General features: G+C 41.0%; 1 protein-coding gene across 21 annotated transcripts in view; it reads right to left on the bottom strand.

The window, feature by feature from the left end:
• BRSK2 (BR serine/threonine kinase 2) overlaps positions 1 to 14,795 on the bottom strand; it is a 304,732-nt gene that overhangs the window by 67,275 nt on the left and 222,662 nt on the right. For all 21 annotated transcript variants that reach the window (XM_079310032.1, XM_079310048.1, XM_079310040.1 and 18 more), the window contains 3 exons: positions 6,547 to 6,580; positions 5,602 to 5,670; positions 2,530 to 2,676 (listed from right to left, as the gene is read on the bottom strand). In XM_079310032.1, the coding sequence (XP_079166158.1) occupies positions 2,530 to 2,676; positions 5,602 to 5,670; positions 6,547 to 6,580 (250 nt within the window). The remainder of the gene's footprint in view (positions 1 to 2,529; positions 2,677 to 5,601; positions 5,671 to 6,546; positions 6,581 to 14,795) is intronic.

The following is a 14,795-nucleotide window of genomic DNA, read 5'->3' as shown; positions in this document are numbered from 1 at the left end:
TAAAGTCTTGTTCCCACATATGAATCATACAAAGAAAGGTAATTCCTGGTTCTTAAGGCTGGAAAGGGCCAGCAACAATAATTCTGAGTACCCTCCCCACCATTAATCTTCTCAAGCTCCACCACTGAAGGGAATGATGACAGTTAAACGTGAGTGCTGGTTCTGTTTTTGTTGATCATTTTAACAGATGGACTGGGGAAGGTGTGGGTGTGCTGTGAAATGGCAATTACTGCAGGGAGGGAAATGCAGTTGGATGAAAAGAGATACAAATCAAAAAAAGAGGAACAAAGCAGAGAGGGGAAGTGAAAAATGAAAGAAAAAAATTCTAGTGACCTTACATTTCACTATATTTTTCTGCTGAATTCACTAGTGAGGTATTGAGCAAATGATCAGTAATGGTAACAGCTACATCTGTACTTATTGTACCCAAGCTGCAATTTTGCTCACATCTTTGTATAAATATCAAATTGATTCAAGTGAGATATTTTCTAGGAATAGAGACTTCCAAATAAACCCATATTTATATCCTTTTTCACAGGACACAGCTAAAATAGAATTCAGCTCTCTCCTCAGAATGAACTCTATATTCCCAGATCCTGTGCAGTAAACAAAGAGCTCCCTTCTGCCTGGCAATCAAAGCAAACAGCTCACTAACAGCACAGGAGTGTGACAGCAGCAGGGACAGCAAACCCAGAGACCCTCAAATAATGAAAGTAAGACTGCAGCTAATAACCAAGAGCCATCCCTTTTCTCCCCCAACTCTTTAATATGTATTATTTCAAATCCTTATTCATAATTCAATGGTTAGTGCTTGCCAATAACTACCTTATCTGTTTTTTTTTGTTTTTCCCTCCCTAAGGAAGTAAAAGGTTAATTTTGATCAAGAAAGGGAGAGGGATAGGTGTCACACTGAGACCTTGAATTACCTCAACTGCTTTCTCTCCTATGCATGTACTGCACAACTATGTTGTATTGCACAACTCTAAACATTTAGGGCCAGTCTCTGCCCTGTGGAAAAACCCAGAAAAATTTGAAGAAGGATCTAACACTTGATGATCTGCTCCCTAACATACTTAGACCATTGGCACTATTATATTTGAGAAAAAATAATCCCAACAAAACAACAGAGAAGCTGGTACGTTTACATAATGGAAAGGAAGCTAAACTTGAGAGGGACTTGGTGACTTTCTTGGCCGTGAAGAGCAGCTGTCTCAGGTCTCAGGTTATTGCCCTAACCTGGACAGTGTTTTTTCCATGAACATACCTGTGAAAATGTTATCTCTTACTTTAAAAAATCAGTTTTAAAAAGGTCTTTTAAAGTGCCTAATATTTTTCTTCTCCATCAGTGCTATTTATTTACTGCAAAATATGATGGGTACTGGTTTGCAAAAGCAGGGATACTAGAAATAACATGAAGAGATTTTCCCCTATGCCACCAAATAGAGCATGACCTGGATTGGCAATGAATGAAAGAAAAACCCATCTGTCAGGTAATATTGTAAAGAGTTGTGAAGGGAGTTTCAGTTAACTTCTTAGCAGAGAGATGCCTGCGTCTCAAAAGCACTGTCACAGCTGGCACAGATTGATGCTGTTGTTACCAATCTCAGCAGAGGCCAACCAGTGATCTGAGAGTTTATTTATAAATATTTAGCAGACTGAAGAACCAGGAGGAGTTTTAAATTTACATTTCTTTATACATACTCCCACTCAGAATCTGTGAGCTTAGTAAATCTGTATAAAATCATCACCATGGCCTGACAATAGGATTTACAAGGGCAATGTACCCATAAAGGCACACGCCTCCACTGACAAGCAAGCAATCTTACTTTCCAAAATTATTTTAATTGCCGATGTTTTTTAGTTCACTAAAACATTAACAAGGTGTTAGAATAGGATACAATCACTACACAGTCCTCACCCTTGCAGGGTCTCTGTTGTAGTGATGGGAGCTCAACACTGGGACTAAGAGTGCTCAGGACCACAGGGCACAGGATGAAACAGCAGACAGGCAGACACTTGCTCTGAAGGTTGCTAGAGGACAATCCAGAGCAAATGCAGGATAGACTACAATGCAGTTTATGTGAAGTGAGAAGCCAACACTTCTGTCAGAAATGTAAGAAAATCACACTGTATAATGGTAAAGCTTCAAATACCAGTGCTAACACCTGTGACCTTCAAACACTTGCATCATGCTTCCAGCAAACTGCTGTATCAGACAACTCAGGTGGACTCCAGAACGAGTGAATGGGCCAGTAGTCGTGTGAATAGCTGTGAGGGATTTCTCCTAAATTCCCAGTGTTACACATGAAAGGGAATCATGAGGCTACACAAAAACCACAAAGGCAATCTGTCCTCAGTACTCAAAAGACATGGTAACTAATTCTTTCCCAACGACTCCAACCAACTCTACTCCTTCTCTTCTGAGGAGGAAACACACAGGAACGCCACTACATCACTAAGTGACCTTAGCTGCTCGACCACTCCTGCAACAAGGTAAGAAATGAAGCCTTGCTCACGATGCCTCCTTACCGTGAGACGTTTCGAGGCATCCACTTCAATCATCCCCCGCAAAAGGTTCTGACAGTCGGGAGGGATAAAATGGGGCATGTGGAACACCCCACGCTTCACCTTCTCCAGCAGTTGCCGCAAGTTGTCGTCATCGAAAGGCAGGGCACCCTGCAGGGGTGGGACAGAGCAGTCAATGGGAGAGAACTGGAGAGGGCCAAAGGAGAAAAGGCAGGATAAACACAGTAAGAGAATCGAAAAGAAGAAGTCAGATTATAATGAATTACTATAATGAGTGAAAAAAACTTTTTATCCGTTGAAAAGTAATAATTTCTTAGTGCTGCTGCATTTCCTCTAAGATAGAAAACAAAACTGAGGACATTGTTTATTTCTTGTTAGACCTTTAATTAGAAAATTACTACCAGTATAAAGTAAAATACAAAATATGAAATTGTCTTTCCAGGCAAATTCACCAAAGATGCACGAATTCACTTAGATTCAGCTCAAGCTTTTGATCTGCTGATATTCCTCCTGGGCATACTTTCACAGAAGCAATGTTTACCGTCTCCTTATTTTTAATCTTCCTGAGACACATTTATTGCAGACACTGAAAAGGAGGTGAACAGCTTTTGAGAGACTTGCAGTAAAGAACATGCTCTTTCTGATAGAGCACTGAAATGACACAGCTGAAAGAAACCCCAACCAACATCAGCCTTTGGAAGCAGCAGACATTCAACCTGTTTAATATACTCCATCCAGTTCCCATGCTGTGGTCAGGTCATCAGTTCCTATTGCTTCCCTACTGTAGCTCACTTACATGAATGGCTTGAAGTTTTTTCAGCTGAAACTACATTTTGAATAGATCATCAGCCTGCCACAAAAAGCAGTAAAAGACCTATCCTTGCTGCAAGGACAAAAAGGAAAAAGAGAAGTTGAAATCTTTAGGATAACTCTACCGACTGAAGCTGATACCCTTTTATAGCAAGTCTGCACCTTCCTGGATATTCTCACTTCCTTCTTTCACTGCCTAATTCTAGTAGGTGCCGAGCTTCCTTGATTTCCAGGATGATCTGTGGGAAGCTGCAAGCTGTCAGCTGCTGTGATAATGAAGCTTTAAGTTGTCAGCTCTGGCACTGCTCTTACTACAGTGAGTGGTGCATCTGTATAAGCAATCCTGCGTCAATGGTTCAGGAAGAACAACAGCTCCATTTCCAGCAGCCTCAGGAAGCCACCTGATGGCAGCCACAACTGGGCACTGCTGACTGGAGTTGGCTCATTCTAGTGGCCTTGAAGGCAGAGCCTCTCCCTGCCTTCTGTAACCAACCTCCTGAGTTACCTGTGCTTTTCCTACCCATTCCAGACTTAAAGGAAAATTAATTCTGATAGCTCAGTACTTTGGCTAACACAGTTTAAGCCCTGATGAAGTCCAAAAGGATGTTGGACGGCATTTCCTGAAGGTAACAACTACATCTCTTTCATTACTACCATCTGCTATCATATCTTGATAGCTTTTGCAGGGTTCATCCTGACATAATTAACTGGCGAGCTCTGCACTCTCCATCAATAATAGACTTGTTTCAATCATTTTTCAGGCTCATGTGTGTGTAGGAACAGATGAAGATGAAGCAACAGACACCAAAGCTTGACAGAGAATCCCCCTGAAAATGAAAAGCCTGCTCCTAGAAATCCTAACCATCTTGACAGATTCTCTCTTCTGTTCTTACAAATTCAAGAAGTTATATTAAGAGCTCATTATGCACTTCTATTTTATCAACTATGAAAGAAACTGCTCAGTGAGAGATGACCAGGTGCCATCTAGTGTGACAGTTAAAATTCTTCCAATGCAACATCAAGATAAAAAATCAAAACTTCAAAAATGTCAAAAATGTCAGTGAGTTGTAATGACTAAAAAGAAAAAATAAGTAAGTTTGGTTAAAAGAAATTAAAGCATCATACTGAGATTACTTCAAGGTATTTTGATTTGAGCTATTAGAAAGGAATCAGCATATCTTTTGATACAAAAATCCTCTAAAATTTTTAAGTATTTTAAACAAAAAGAACATGCAGAATTTATCTCATTTAAAACTGCACAAATACTTTTTTCAAAATAAAACATTTAAGTGAAGAAATAAGGTTTACTGATAAATGTACATTATATCAAAATTTTACTTCAGGTTTGTTGTTTTTATAATTATAGATGACCAGCTGAACTATTACAGCTAAAAACCACTTAACATGCACACAAAAACCTATATTCATGTAGAGTATTTTACCTTCATGTGGTATATGCTTGTATTAATATAAGCTTTATTTTCCTACATTATACTATGGAAACTGATAAAAAATGCCAAGCCTATCTGCCTTCAGCTGGACACTCAGTTGCTGGATGTTTAGGAGGGTTATAATAGAACTTAATTTCAGGATAAATTCCACGGAGAATTGAAACTCTGATCAAAAGAAGGATAAGTTAGAAGATACCACATTTTGAACACTTAAAGTATTACTGAGCCAGATGGAAACTAATTTAAACTTTGTACTACTGGCTCAGTTTTATATTCCCATGTGCACCAAATTAAAATGTAGCTCACTGCTTGCATGAAACAAAGACGAGGTTCTCAAATCTTCTCTGGAAAAAAGACTGCAGTTAATGTATGCATATACCTGCTGAAGCACATATATATATAAGCAGAAAAAAGTGAACACATCCCAAACCCAGCCATATTTTGATCCCATGAAGGACAACTTGTTTGACACTCTCTGTATCCTGGAGCTGTAACCCTACGCATCCTTATCCATCAAAAAACGTGGTGCAATATCACAACACAGCAAAGAACATTTATGGAGGCAAGTTTTTGATGCCTGTCTCTGCTCTCCTGTGCAGGGCAGCAGAGTTTCAAAGAAGCAATGAAATATTCCTCATGCTTTTCCTTTGGGGCTGATGTAGAAATAAGAGGAAAGGATGCCGCTGAGAGATACAAAAATAGAGGGCTAAAAAAACCCATCCGTACATGATGTCAATAGAATTGCCATTAAATTCAGCAGCACTTTCAGATTTTTCTTTTCTTTTTAAAGGCTAGTGCAAGGAAGATGACTCACCACTAGCAACGCAAACAAAATGACTCCACAGCTCCAGACGTCTGCTTTCCTCCCATCGTATTTTTCTCCCTGCGCAGCAATGACACAGAGGTTCAAAAGACCGATCACTAGTAAACGAATTAATTATGCTTGAAGAAGGAGAGAGGGGAGAATGGGAAACCCCACGTTTCAATCCAGCTACCTGCTTCCCAAGGTGGCATTCCCAACTAGGAGGAAGCAACTACACAGCTGGTTAATTGAATTTTTGTAAATATCAGCTTGCAGCCTTATCTGGGATCTGTGAGGAAAGGCTCAGAAGTGAGAGCAGGGCTGACAACTCACAAATTATCAGATCTGGCATTTAAACAGAGTAACAGGTGCATTAAGGACATCAAGAAGGTGTGTTTCTCTTCCCTGGTTCTTGAGGGAGCTTGTCACCAGCCATGTTATTTGCAAACTGATAGTGTTGTCTGGACAGTCTCTCCTGAGGGCTTCCTGCTTGACTTTACAGTAGAGACATGCTTTGGAAGAGGGCAATCTTGGGCACTGAAATCTTGGATACTTATTTTCAGAGGACAAAGGGAAAGCAGAGGGGAAGAATATTGTTTGGTGGAAATCGACATCACTGACTGTCAACCCCAGCTCTTCTACTGAGATGACAGCTACATGCGAGACAGGAAAGCTGAGGGGACAACATCCCTTGGGTCAAAAGATCAAATTAAGCCAGGCTCCTGTAATTGTGTCTGATCACATGGTGCAAAGGGTACTGTGAGAATAACACACAATTATTTCCCAATGTGGTTTGATTCAGGGCTGAGCCAAACACAAAACTCTCTTTAGGTTCCTAGTGTCCTTTTCTTTCCCTCTGCATTGAGTAGATTTCTTGTACAGAGGATCTGCCTGTGTACTTGCAATGAGGGACACTTCAAAAAAGGTATTTATGTACACTAATATTAACCAACTTACCCGGATGACTTCAGGACAAGCATAATGTGGTGATCTGAAAGACAAAATATAGTCAAATGAGCATGTAACAGCCTGGTATTTATGGTTATGTGCATTTCCATTTTGTTTAGCAGAATGATGATAGACTTGCTTATACAGAATACAAGTGTGGAAACCAGCACATTTTTCCTTACCTCAATAAGAACACATTTCTAACAAGCTGAGAAACTGGTCAAGAATCAGCATAATTTAGAACTCTATGGCCCTGCTATGAATTTCTTCAAAGCAAGGAATGAAGGGAAGATGAGGCATATTCTGTGAGTATAGAATTCCAGCTCTCTAATCCCACTCTTTAACTTGGCCTTGTATCTAATTAAAAAGAAACCCACACTGCAAAGCCTTTTATAGGAAAAAAGACAGATGTATCCTTAAACCATGTCTGGTATCTCTTCTGCTAAGATGACTCTCATTTACACCAGTGGTCACAAAGGCTGCCAATACATGATTGCAGTATGCCTTTTTTTTTTGCTTTAAAAAAACAAAAAAAGGATGGACAGTAGCACCATTACCTGGTGAGTTAATATATTCTTTTCACATCCTTCTACCCATATATCTCTTGTTTGATTCCTGGCTGAGAAGAGTTAATTACTTCAACTTGCCAGGTAATAATTTTAATTCCTGAAGATTATAGCCATGGCTATTTATTTTATAGCCTTCATTAAAGTAACTTGACAAGTAAAAGGGATGCAAACTGTCTGAAACCCGTGTGCAAATCATGCTATTGTTTATACTGACACCTCCCAGCAGTCCCTGAGCCTGTCTTCATTTGTGCATGTGTTTCTTGTGACAAATGCAATCATGGTTGGGCAATACCTGTCTCACAAAATAATGAGCAAACCAGAAGAACAGTGAGGTTAGCTTTGTGCTAGGATGCTATATTAATGCCCAGTGAGACAGGCCATTAATTCAATTTCCATACACACTACACTTATCTTATGGCAAAATATCATCCCATGGGCACAGAATGCCCTGATTTGGTATCACAGCTTTTGGCAGAGCATGACAATAAACTCGGGGTACACTTGGGAGTGCAGCTACCTTGACAGCACAGCTTCTGTGAGGAGAGAGAAATGCAGCTGATCCCTCACAAATTTCAGGAAAAATGGAATCCATCAGCTTAATCTATTCACAGGTACTCTAACCAGTCTGTCTGCTCAGCAGTGGCTTAGAGCACATTTTAAAAACCTTGGTTCAAGAGTCAAAACACATAATGAAAGCCAGGGCCTCCCCCAGAGAGCTGCTAGAGTTGCTCATTGGAAGACCAGAAAGAATGGTCTCGTGTCTATTGGGTAGGACAGACTACCCAGGCTCTCTGTGTAGCTCTCACTGACAGCCATGGAAACATGGACAAGATTATTTAACATTTTTAAAAGATGCAGCTAACCTGCTTGAAAAAGGTGACCAGAACCTCACTATGAGTCTACTCTTCTGACCAAAGCAAGATCAATGCCACTGCAGATTTCACACCACAAGAGAGAAAGTGCGGCCAGAGTGAGACACTGAATTGCTTAATGCTATGTACTCATTCCCAAACTTCCAAAATACATTGTTTCCTGAGATTTTTCCTCTTTGTAGCATACCAAGAGCTGCATCACACTCATTCTTTCCAAAACGCAAGTCTAAACCACAAAAAGTCACAATACTAGACTAACTCAGTAATTTTCAAGCTTTTAGGAGACAAATTATTTTTGAGAGAATGCTTGACTAGTGATGTCATCTTTTTCTTGTATCTAACAGTGGTGTAGAGTGTACAGGACATCCCTAAGGCACACACAAAGCAAAATAAGGAGCAGTACCACAAGTGGGACTGCAGCCCAGGCCTGACAAGTACAACTCTCACTAGTGCTGTTCTTACACAGAACACTGAAGGAGGACAGTGTGGGAACTGTAGGGAACATGCTAATGCAACTGGACTTTGGAAAAAAACCCCACATGGCAGAGTACAGGACTTACATAGATCAAGGGTATTTGCTTAGTTTAGTCATCTCAGAAGAAAGGCCAGTTTTAACATGTTCTGAAAAACTGAGTCACGTTAGGTTTATTGGAACATATATGGGGGGTAAAAGGAGTGCAGATATATTCTAGTACCTGTTGAGCTCCCCATCACTTAGCATGTTTGAGTTTCTCACTTTCACATGTATTTTAGGTTCTGCAAGGTCTCTCTGTGTGAGTCATGAACACACACAGTACATTAAATGTGTACTATACGTGGTGCCTGTGGCTGACCTAGAAATTTTAGCCAGACCTCTCAAATCCCACGATACCCTATACACTTCAGCAATTTTTTTCAGTGCAAGCCTTTTTGGATGGCAATAGCACTGGGGTGCACTGCAAGAGATAGTATCTCAATTTGCAGAGTGTTCCTGAATTTTTATTTGTATATTATGATTCTGACAAGGATTTCAGAACTCCTAACTATGGTTGCTGAGCACTGCAACCACCTTGAAAGCTTACAGTGCTAACATCATTGAAAAGAAGAATTCAAATGTTGTGAAGAACTCAGGATAGGTACATAAGTATTTATGTGTCCCGCTAGCAAATGCCCTTAAAGTGTCTTCCTTCCTGAGGTCAGCTGAACTGCAGTGGAATGTGCCATAGATCTTAAAAGGCACCACTGAAATTTTGCAAAAGTCTAAGAGACTGGGTGGAGAAATGTTATAATAAATCCTTTGGATTGATTGGACCATTCAACAGCTGCATTGCAACTGCCCAGAGAGCACAAGTTTCTGGCATTGCCATTCTGAATTCTTGCCAGCATACACTAGCTAGATATCTGCAGCATTATCTTGGCTAACAGCTTTAAAAGGGATCCTCCAGCCAGCCAGAATCCATAAAAAACTCATTTCCATGCTACCAATCACAGAGCAACTTCAACTGCTGTAAAGACAAAACTCAAATTTAATCAAAAATCTATTTATCTTTCTACAGAGTCATGAATATTTTTTGGTCCTTATCACTAATTATTCAACATAGATGTGTCAAGAGCAACATTCCCTGTCTCTTCCCCTAGGCCACCTCCTCATCATTCTGCTACATCTCTGTGCAGCAAAAGCCCCAGTCTGCCCTTGATAACAAATAAATATATCGCTCAGCAAGATCAAGAAACAGTTGCTGCCTGCGGGTAACTCTGCAAAAAACAGCAATGTTGGCAGTGTTTATTTCCAGGGTGATGTGGATTTTCCAAGGCTAGTCTGCCTGGGGCAGGAAGGGCTCTCTGAATGGTCATTCACAGCTGTGACTCCAGGACACAATGCTCTTAAGGATCTTAGGGAACCTTAGAGCATTTCTATGGGATTTAAACCAGAGGAAATAAGACAAGAGAGCAATGGTGAAATCCAGGACAGCTCTGGACAGTTAAGTCAGGAATTCAGAAAGAAATGTATATATCCTTGATGTACCTTTTCTGAATTTCATCGGAGAAACTAGCAAAGTACTTCTTGACCTGTGCACATCAAGATATTGTTAGCTGCAGTAGATCTGAGATAACCAGGGCCATATCTTCAGATCAGATGTGATGTGCCTGTGACTTACAGGGTTTTTTTTTACATAGGTAAGAGAGACCTGCACTGCACATACACAAATCCATTTGGCACATATGGCTTATCTGGGAGCACTCAGCAATTCTTTGCCAGAGAAGTGGTTGGTTGATCAGGAAGGAAAAGCTCTTTGATCCTACTCTACAGTGTGACAAATCATGTGCTACACTGCCTGATGGGGTCCCAAGCCCCAGTAAAGATAAGTGTCCATGCCCAGTCCTTTGGTCCCATGCCTTAAGATGGTACTATTTGGGGAAGAAGAAAAGGTTCTTTGAGGGCCATCCTTTAGGCCTCATAGACAGAGGCAGAATTTCTGCAGAGAGGGAGGAACAAGAAGTCTTTTTTCCTGTGTTTTTATTATGCATGAGGTTACCTTGATATAGGATGTTGAGAAATCCTCACACATCTGGCTGTTTTCGCTGTTGCTCAATTCTAGAGTCCTCTCCCCTCTCTTAATCATTGTCTCCAAGCTGGCTTTCAGAGGCAGGAGTTACCCACTAGAGCAAAAGGCTGCCTCTGCTTTGCCCCCATGCTGGGCAGCAAAGGGCTGAGATGAAGGGGAAGACCAGAGGAGTAGCAAAATAGATAAAGGGAGTTCAGGAGACACTGGCATTCCAAGTAGAGAAAGCGACAGCCACAGATCACAGAGAAAAGAAAGGCAAGGGGACACTAATGAAAGGTTCCAGCAGCAGTGGGTAGTTAAGGCTGCAGTGAAGGCAGGAGCTGCAGGTAAGGCTGTAATTAAGATAGTAGGTGTAGTTAAGGCTGAGTGCTATATTGCCATTAAAGCTTCAGCTCAGTCATTTACCTTTGGATACTCAGCATCTAGCCCTCAGACATCTTACAGCTATTTACTCCTTGGGTGCAATTACATTTTTGGGGAATTTGCAAATCAGTTCATTAATTATCAGTTCAAATGTTTAAATCATGAAACCTTTAAGAGGTTTCAATTTTAAAAATTAAACCAGACTCATGTATTAAAAGGGCACAAAGATTTCCAAATTAGGTATCCAAAAGTTAAGAACTGGTAAAAAATAAGGTTGAAGATGTTACACTGTACTCTGCAGGTAAATTAGGTGGATGTGTTGCTGTGCCCAATGCCTCTTTTCTACTTGTGACTGAAGTTGGGAAATCTGTAGCAATGTGGGGGAACTTCAGTGTCAATAAGGGCAAGATTGCAAGCATGCAGCTGACTGACACATGGGAGAATCAAACTCCCTGTCCCTACCAGAAAATCCTTCTGTGAAAGAAAATGAACAGGTGTCTTAAACTGAGATGTTCACAGGTAATTATGAGCTGCATGTTCCCCAGTTTTCAGAATCACAGTACTTCACATCCAAGTTTGATTTCCAGCATTTGCAAGCATGTGGAGCAGCAGTTGCAGCTGGTAGGACTGTGTTCTCCCAGTAAAGGACTGTTAGCAAGCACCAAGTATCCTGAGGCCCCAAGGGCATCCAACTGTACACTCAAAACTGGTTGACAATTGTGAGTTTCATTTTGCAGATTCCTGTGTCCTCATAAAAATGGAGATAACTAGATCAATGTGGCAAACATAACATGAAAACAGTATAATTAATATTTACAAACCTAAGACACAGTGATAAAATGCTACCTAGCATTCATAGCAAAGCTTGAATGCAGTGAGCAGGTTATAAATGGATCCATAAAATGAGTGATGAGGAAAACCCAAACATTGCATAGCTGTTTACTCACAAAAACACACCATCCAATCATCAAATGAGGCAAAGATTTGTTGGAAAAAAAACTGTACAAGCTCGTACTTAATGGGCATATCCTAATGTGCACAGGCTGAGTAAATGTTACACTGCCAATCTGAAGAAAAGCACGTCTTAAATTCTCAGGGACTTATTTTGCAGAATCCAAGCTCTTTTAACATACTTTGTGATGTATTATAGGTGAGCTGGTCATTAATAAGGTTGTCTGGTATTCCCCTTTATAAGCCTCATTTTAAGTTCCTTGTAACTTACTATCAATTTGACAACAATTTTCCTTGCTTTTTGTCTGTCTCAGACTGGTTTCATGTATTTGCATGCGTGCATGCTGTGTGTGGGCTGAAGCATTTCCACTATCTAAATCTAATTTTAAGTAAATGCTTCTTCATATCACAAAAAGAGAAAGAAAAATTTCTAGTACCCTCCACTGCAAAGGGAAAACCTGAGTATTTATTTCCATTCTCTAAAAATATCAAAGGAATATTGCATTTCACTAGAAAACTGCAGTTTCCATTTCCTGGCAGAAACTCTCTAGAGCATTAGGATCAAAATCCTACCTGCATTGGTAACACTTTAGAGAGTTAAGTTTTTTTATCTGAAACTCTGAGCTGCTGTGAGTGGGGCTACCACATGGTACTGAACTTCAAAACAAAGTGAGGGCAAAACTAATGAAGTAGATCTAGGATTGACAGCAACTGACTCACACAATCAGGTAACAGAAACTAGAGCTGGAACCTAGTAAAAAAGAGAAAACAATCTGGGATTTGGGGCCAAATATGGAGCAGAAGTGGGAGAAGTCAGCTAGACTGTGGTACAAATCACGAGGGAGACAGGAATGGAGTGCTGGAAATGGAAGCTCTTGATGAGATGGGGTAAAAAGTACTAATTCTGGCATTTCCAACTTCAAGAGTTTAAATTTGCAGCCCTAACAATGACTGGATGTGGTGCATAAGGATACTTGCATATGTTTTAGATATATGTACACATTTATTATAAGGAGGAAACAATATGTGCAGCATCATGTCATGTAATTAAAATCAGAAAGGGTGCTTGGACACTGAGGTGTATCTGCCCTCTGAATTATCTGCTCACCACAGATCTGCTGATACACCAATAACTTGCTAAGATGGAGAACTGAAAGAGAGAAGGGCAATGCATCTTCTCCTAGACCACCGTGAATGCCTGCAGCAGAGACAGAAATCAAGCTCAGATAACCTGGGTCTCAGACCTGAGGTTTAACCAAAAGGCTCACTCTTCTTGCCTAGTGACAATTCAGGATGGATTGGACAACCTCTCCCATTCTGAAACACTGCAAGGCAGCATGCCAGGAAGAATCACTGTGAAAGAGATGGGCAGTGTCTCTGCATGCATGCCACTGCCTGGATGGCTAAAGAGAAGAAGAGCTGAAGAGATGTCAGATAATAGAGCAGCAGCCTATCACAGCTTTCTCTTCCTTGTCTGCTGTTAGCTGACAGACCCTCCCTGCTTCTGAAGGAGCAAAGAGACTCACTGTGTTATTTTGGCATTTCAAGGACCATCTCTCCAAGACTTCCTTGCTGTGCAATTTCTGCCATAAGGAGAATTAGTCCTGCAGAGCCTACACACAGCTCCTCTTCCCCTTAAGGGTCTAAAACCACTATCAAAACTCCAGCTTACTCCTCTGCACTGCGCATACGCAGGACTCGCACGATACACATTTCTGCAATGGGTATTCATTACAGTCAAGGCTGAATGTGCAGCCTGTCAATGATGAATTATGTCAGTGAAACTGCAAGTGAACCTTGCCTCCTCCTACACAAACACATCTGGATTGAACTTTTATTGTGTCCTCCAGGTAGTCTGTCAGTGCTATCAGTGCTACAGAACACCATGCAGGCCTAAGGAGTATCTCCCAGAAAACAGTGACTGAGATATGCAATTACATCATACCTCAGGCTACATGAGGCAATCCTTCATGAGGCCAGCCAAGACTCTGCAGTGTCCTAAAGACTACCCAAACTTTGGACTAAACTTAGCAGTTCACTTGTGATAGCAAAGAATTTTTGACTGCAGTCTCCCCGCTTTGCTGAACTGACAAAGTTAGCTGTATCACACAGCTCAACCCCATCTGAGCCTCCCACTCTGACTGACAGAAATACCTGGAGACTCCCTGCATGACTGTCAATGGAAATGTTACAGTTTCATCTCATTATCAGTGTTCACAGTACGGATAAAGCCATTCTCAAAATTAACTTATGGGTGCACAGAGGAGCATCTCATTATAGCTCAATATCTCAGCCATGATTCACTCTGCTTTGTTCCTTTTCATGCTGGCTCAAAGTGCCAACTACATGGGTAGGTAAAACTGTTGCCTTGAAAAGCTCTGAGCTTGGTTACTGTGTGTGCTCCAAGGGAAAGGGAGTCATAACTGGATTACCTTCCTCTGTGAACAGTGTGGCATATTGTTATATATTCCTTCCTTCCTTCCTTCACCCCCCAAACCAGAGAGATCACAAGACACCAGTATCAGCCATGCTGGGCTGCATGCCAGGAGAATTAATGAAGTGGTGTAATAGCTCACATGGAGGCCTAGTGATTGGCAACACACTTAAAATGCATCTGCAAGGCAGGAGATCATAGCGTTGCTGCTGTGTTCTGTTTATTACAGACACATCTCTTCCGTTCCATTGATTTCTTTATTAGTGCATTTTAAGGCCACAATGTGGGGGCTGGATCTGCTTGAAGTATGGAGGTTTGAATTCCAGCACAGCTTATGGGAAAGAAGCCTCCCTTTGAGACTCCAGATCTGGATAACAGAGCTCAGTGCTAACAAGAACAGGAACCCTACTGAGAGGTTCCCGAGGAGTTCGAAATATCCTACAAGGCAATTGATGCTGGGTTGGTTTTTATTCTTCCTCAAGGAAGGAAGGGAAACAATTTTCCCTAGACAGTATAGAGGCTT

The sequence above is a fragment of the Erithacus rubecula genome (assembly GCF_903797595.1).
Source record: "Erithacus rubecula genome assembly, chromosome: 6".
NCBI classification, from domain to species: Eukaryota; Metazoa; Chordata; class Aves; order Passeriformes; family Muscicapidae; genus Erithacus; species Erithacus rubecula.
This window is presented reverse-complemented; position numbering and strand designations above follow the sequence as displayed.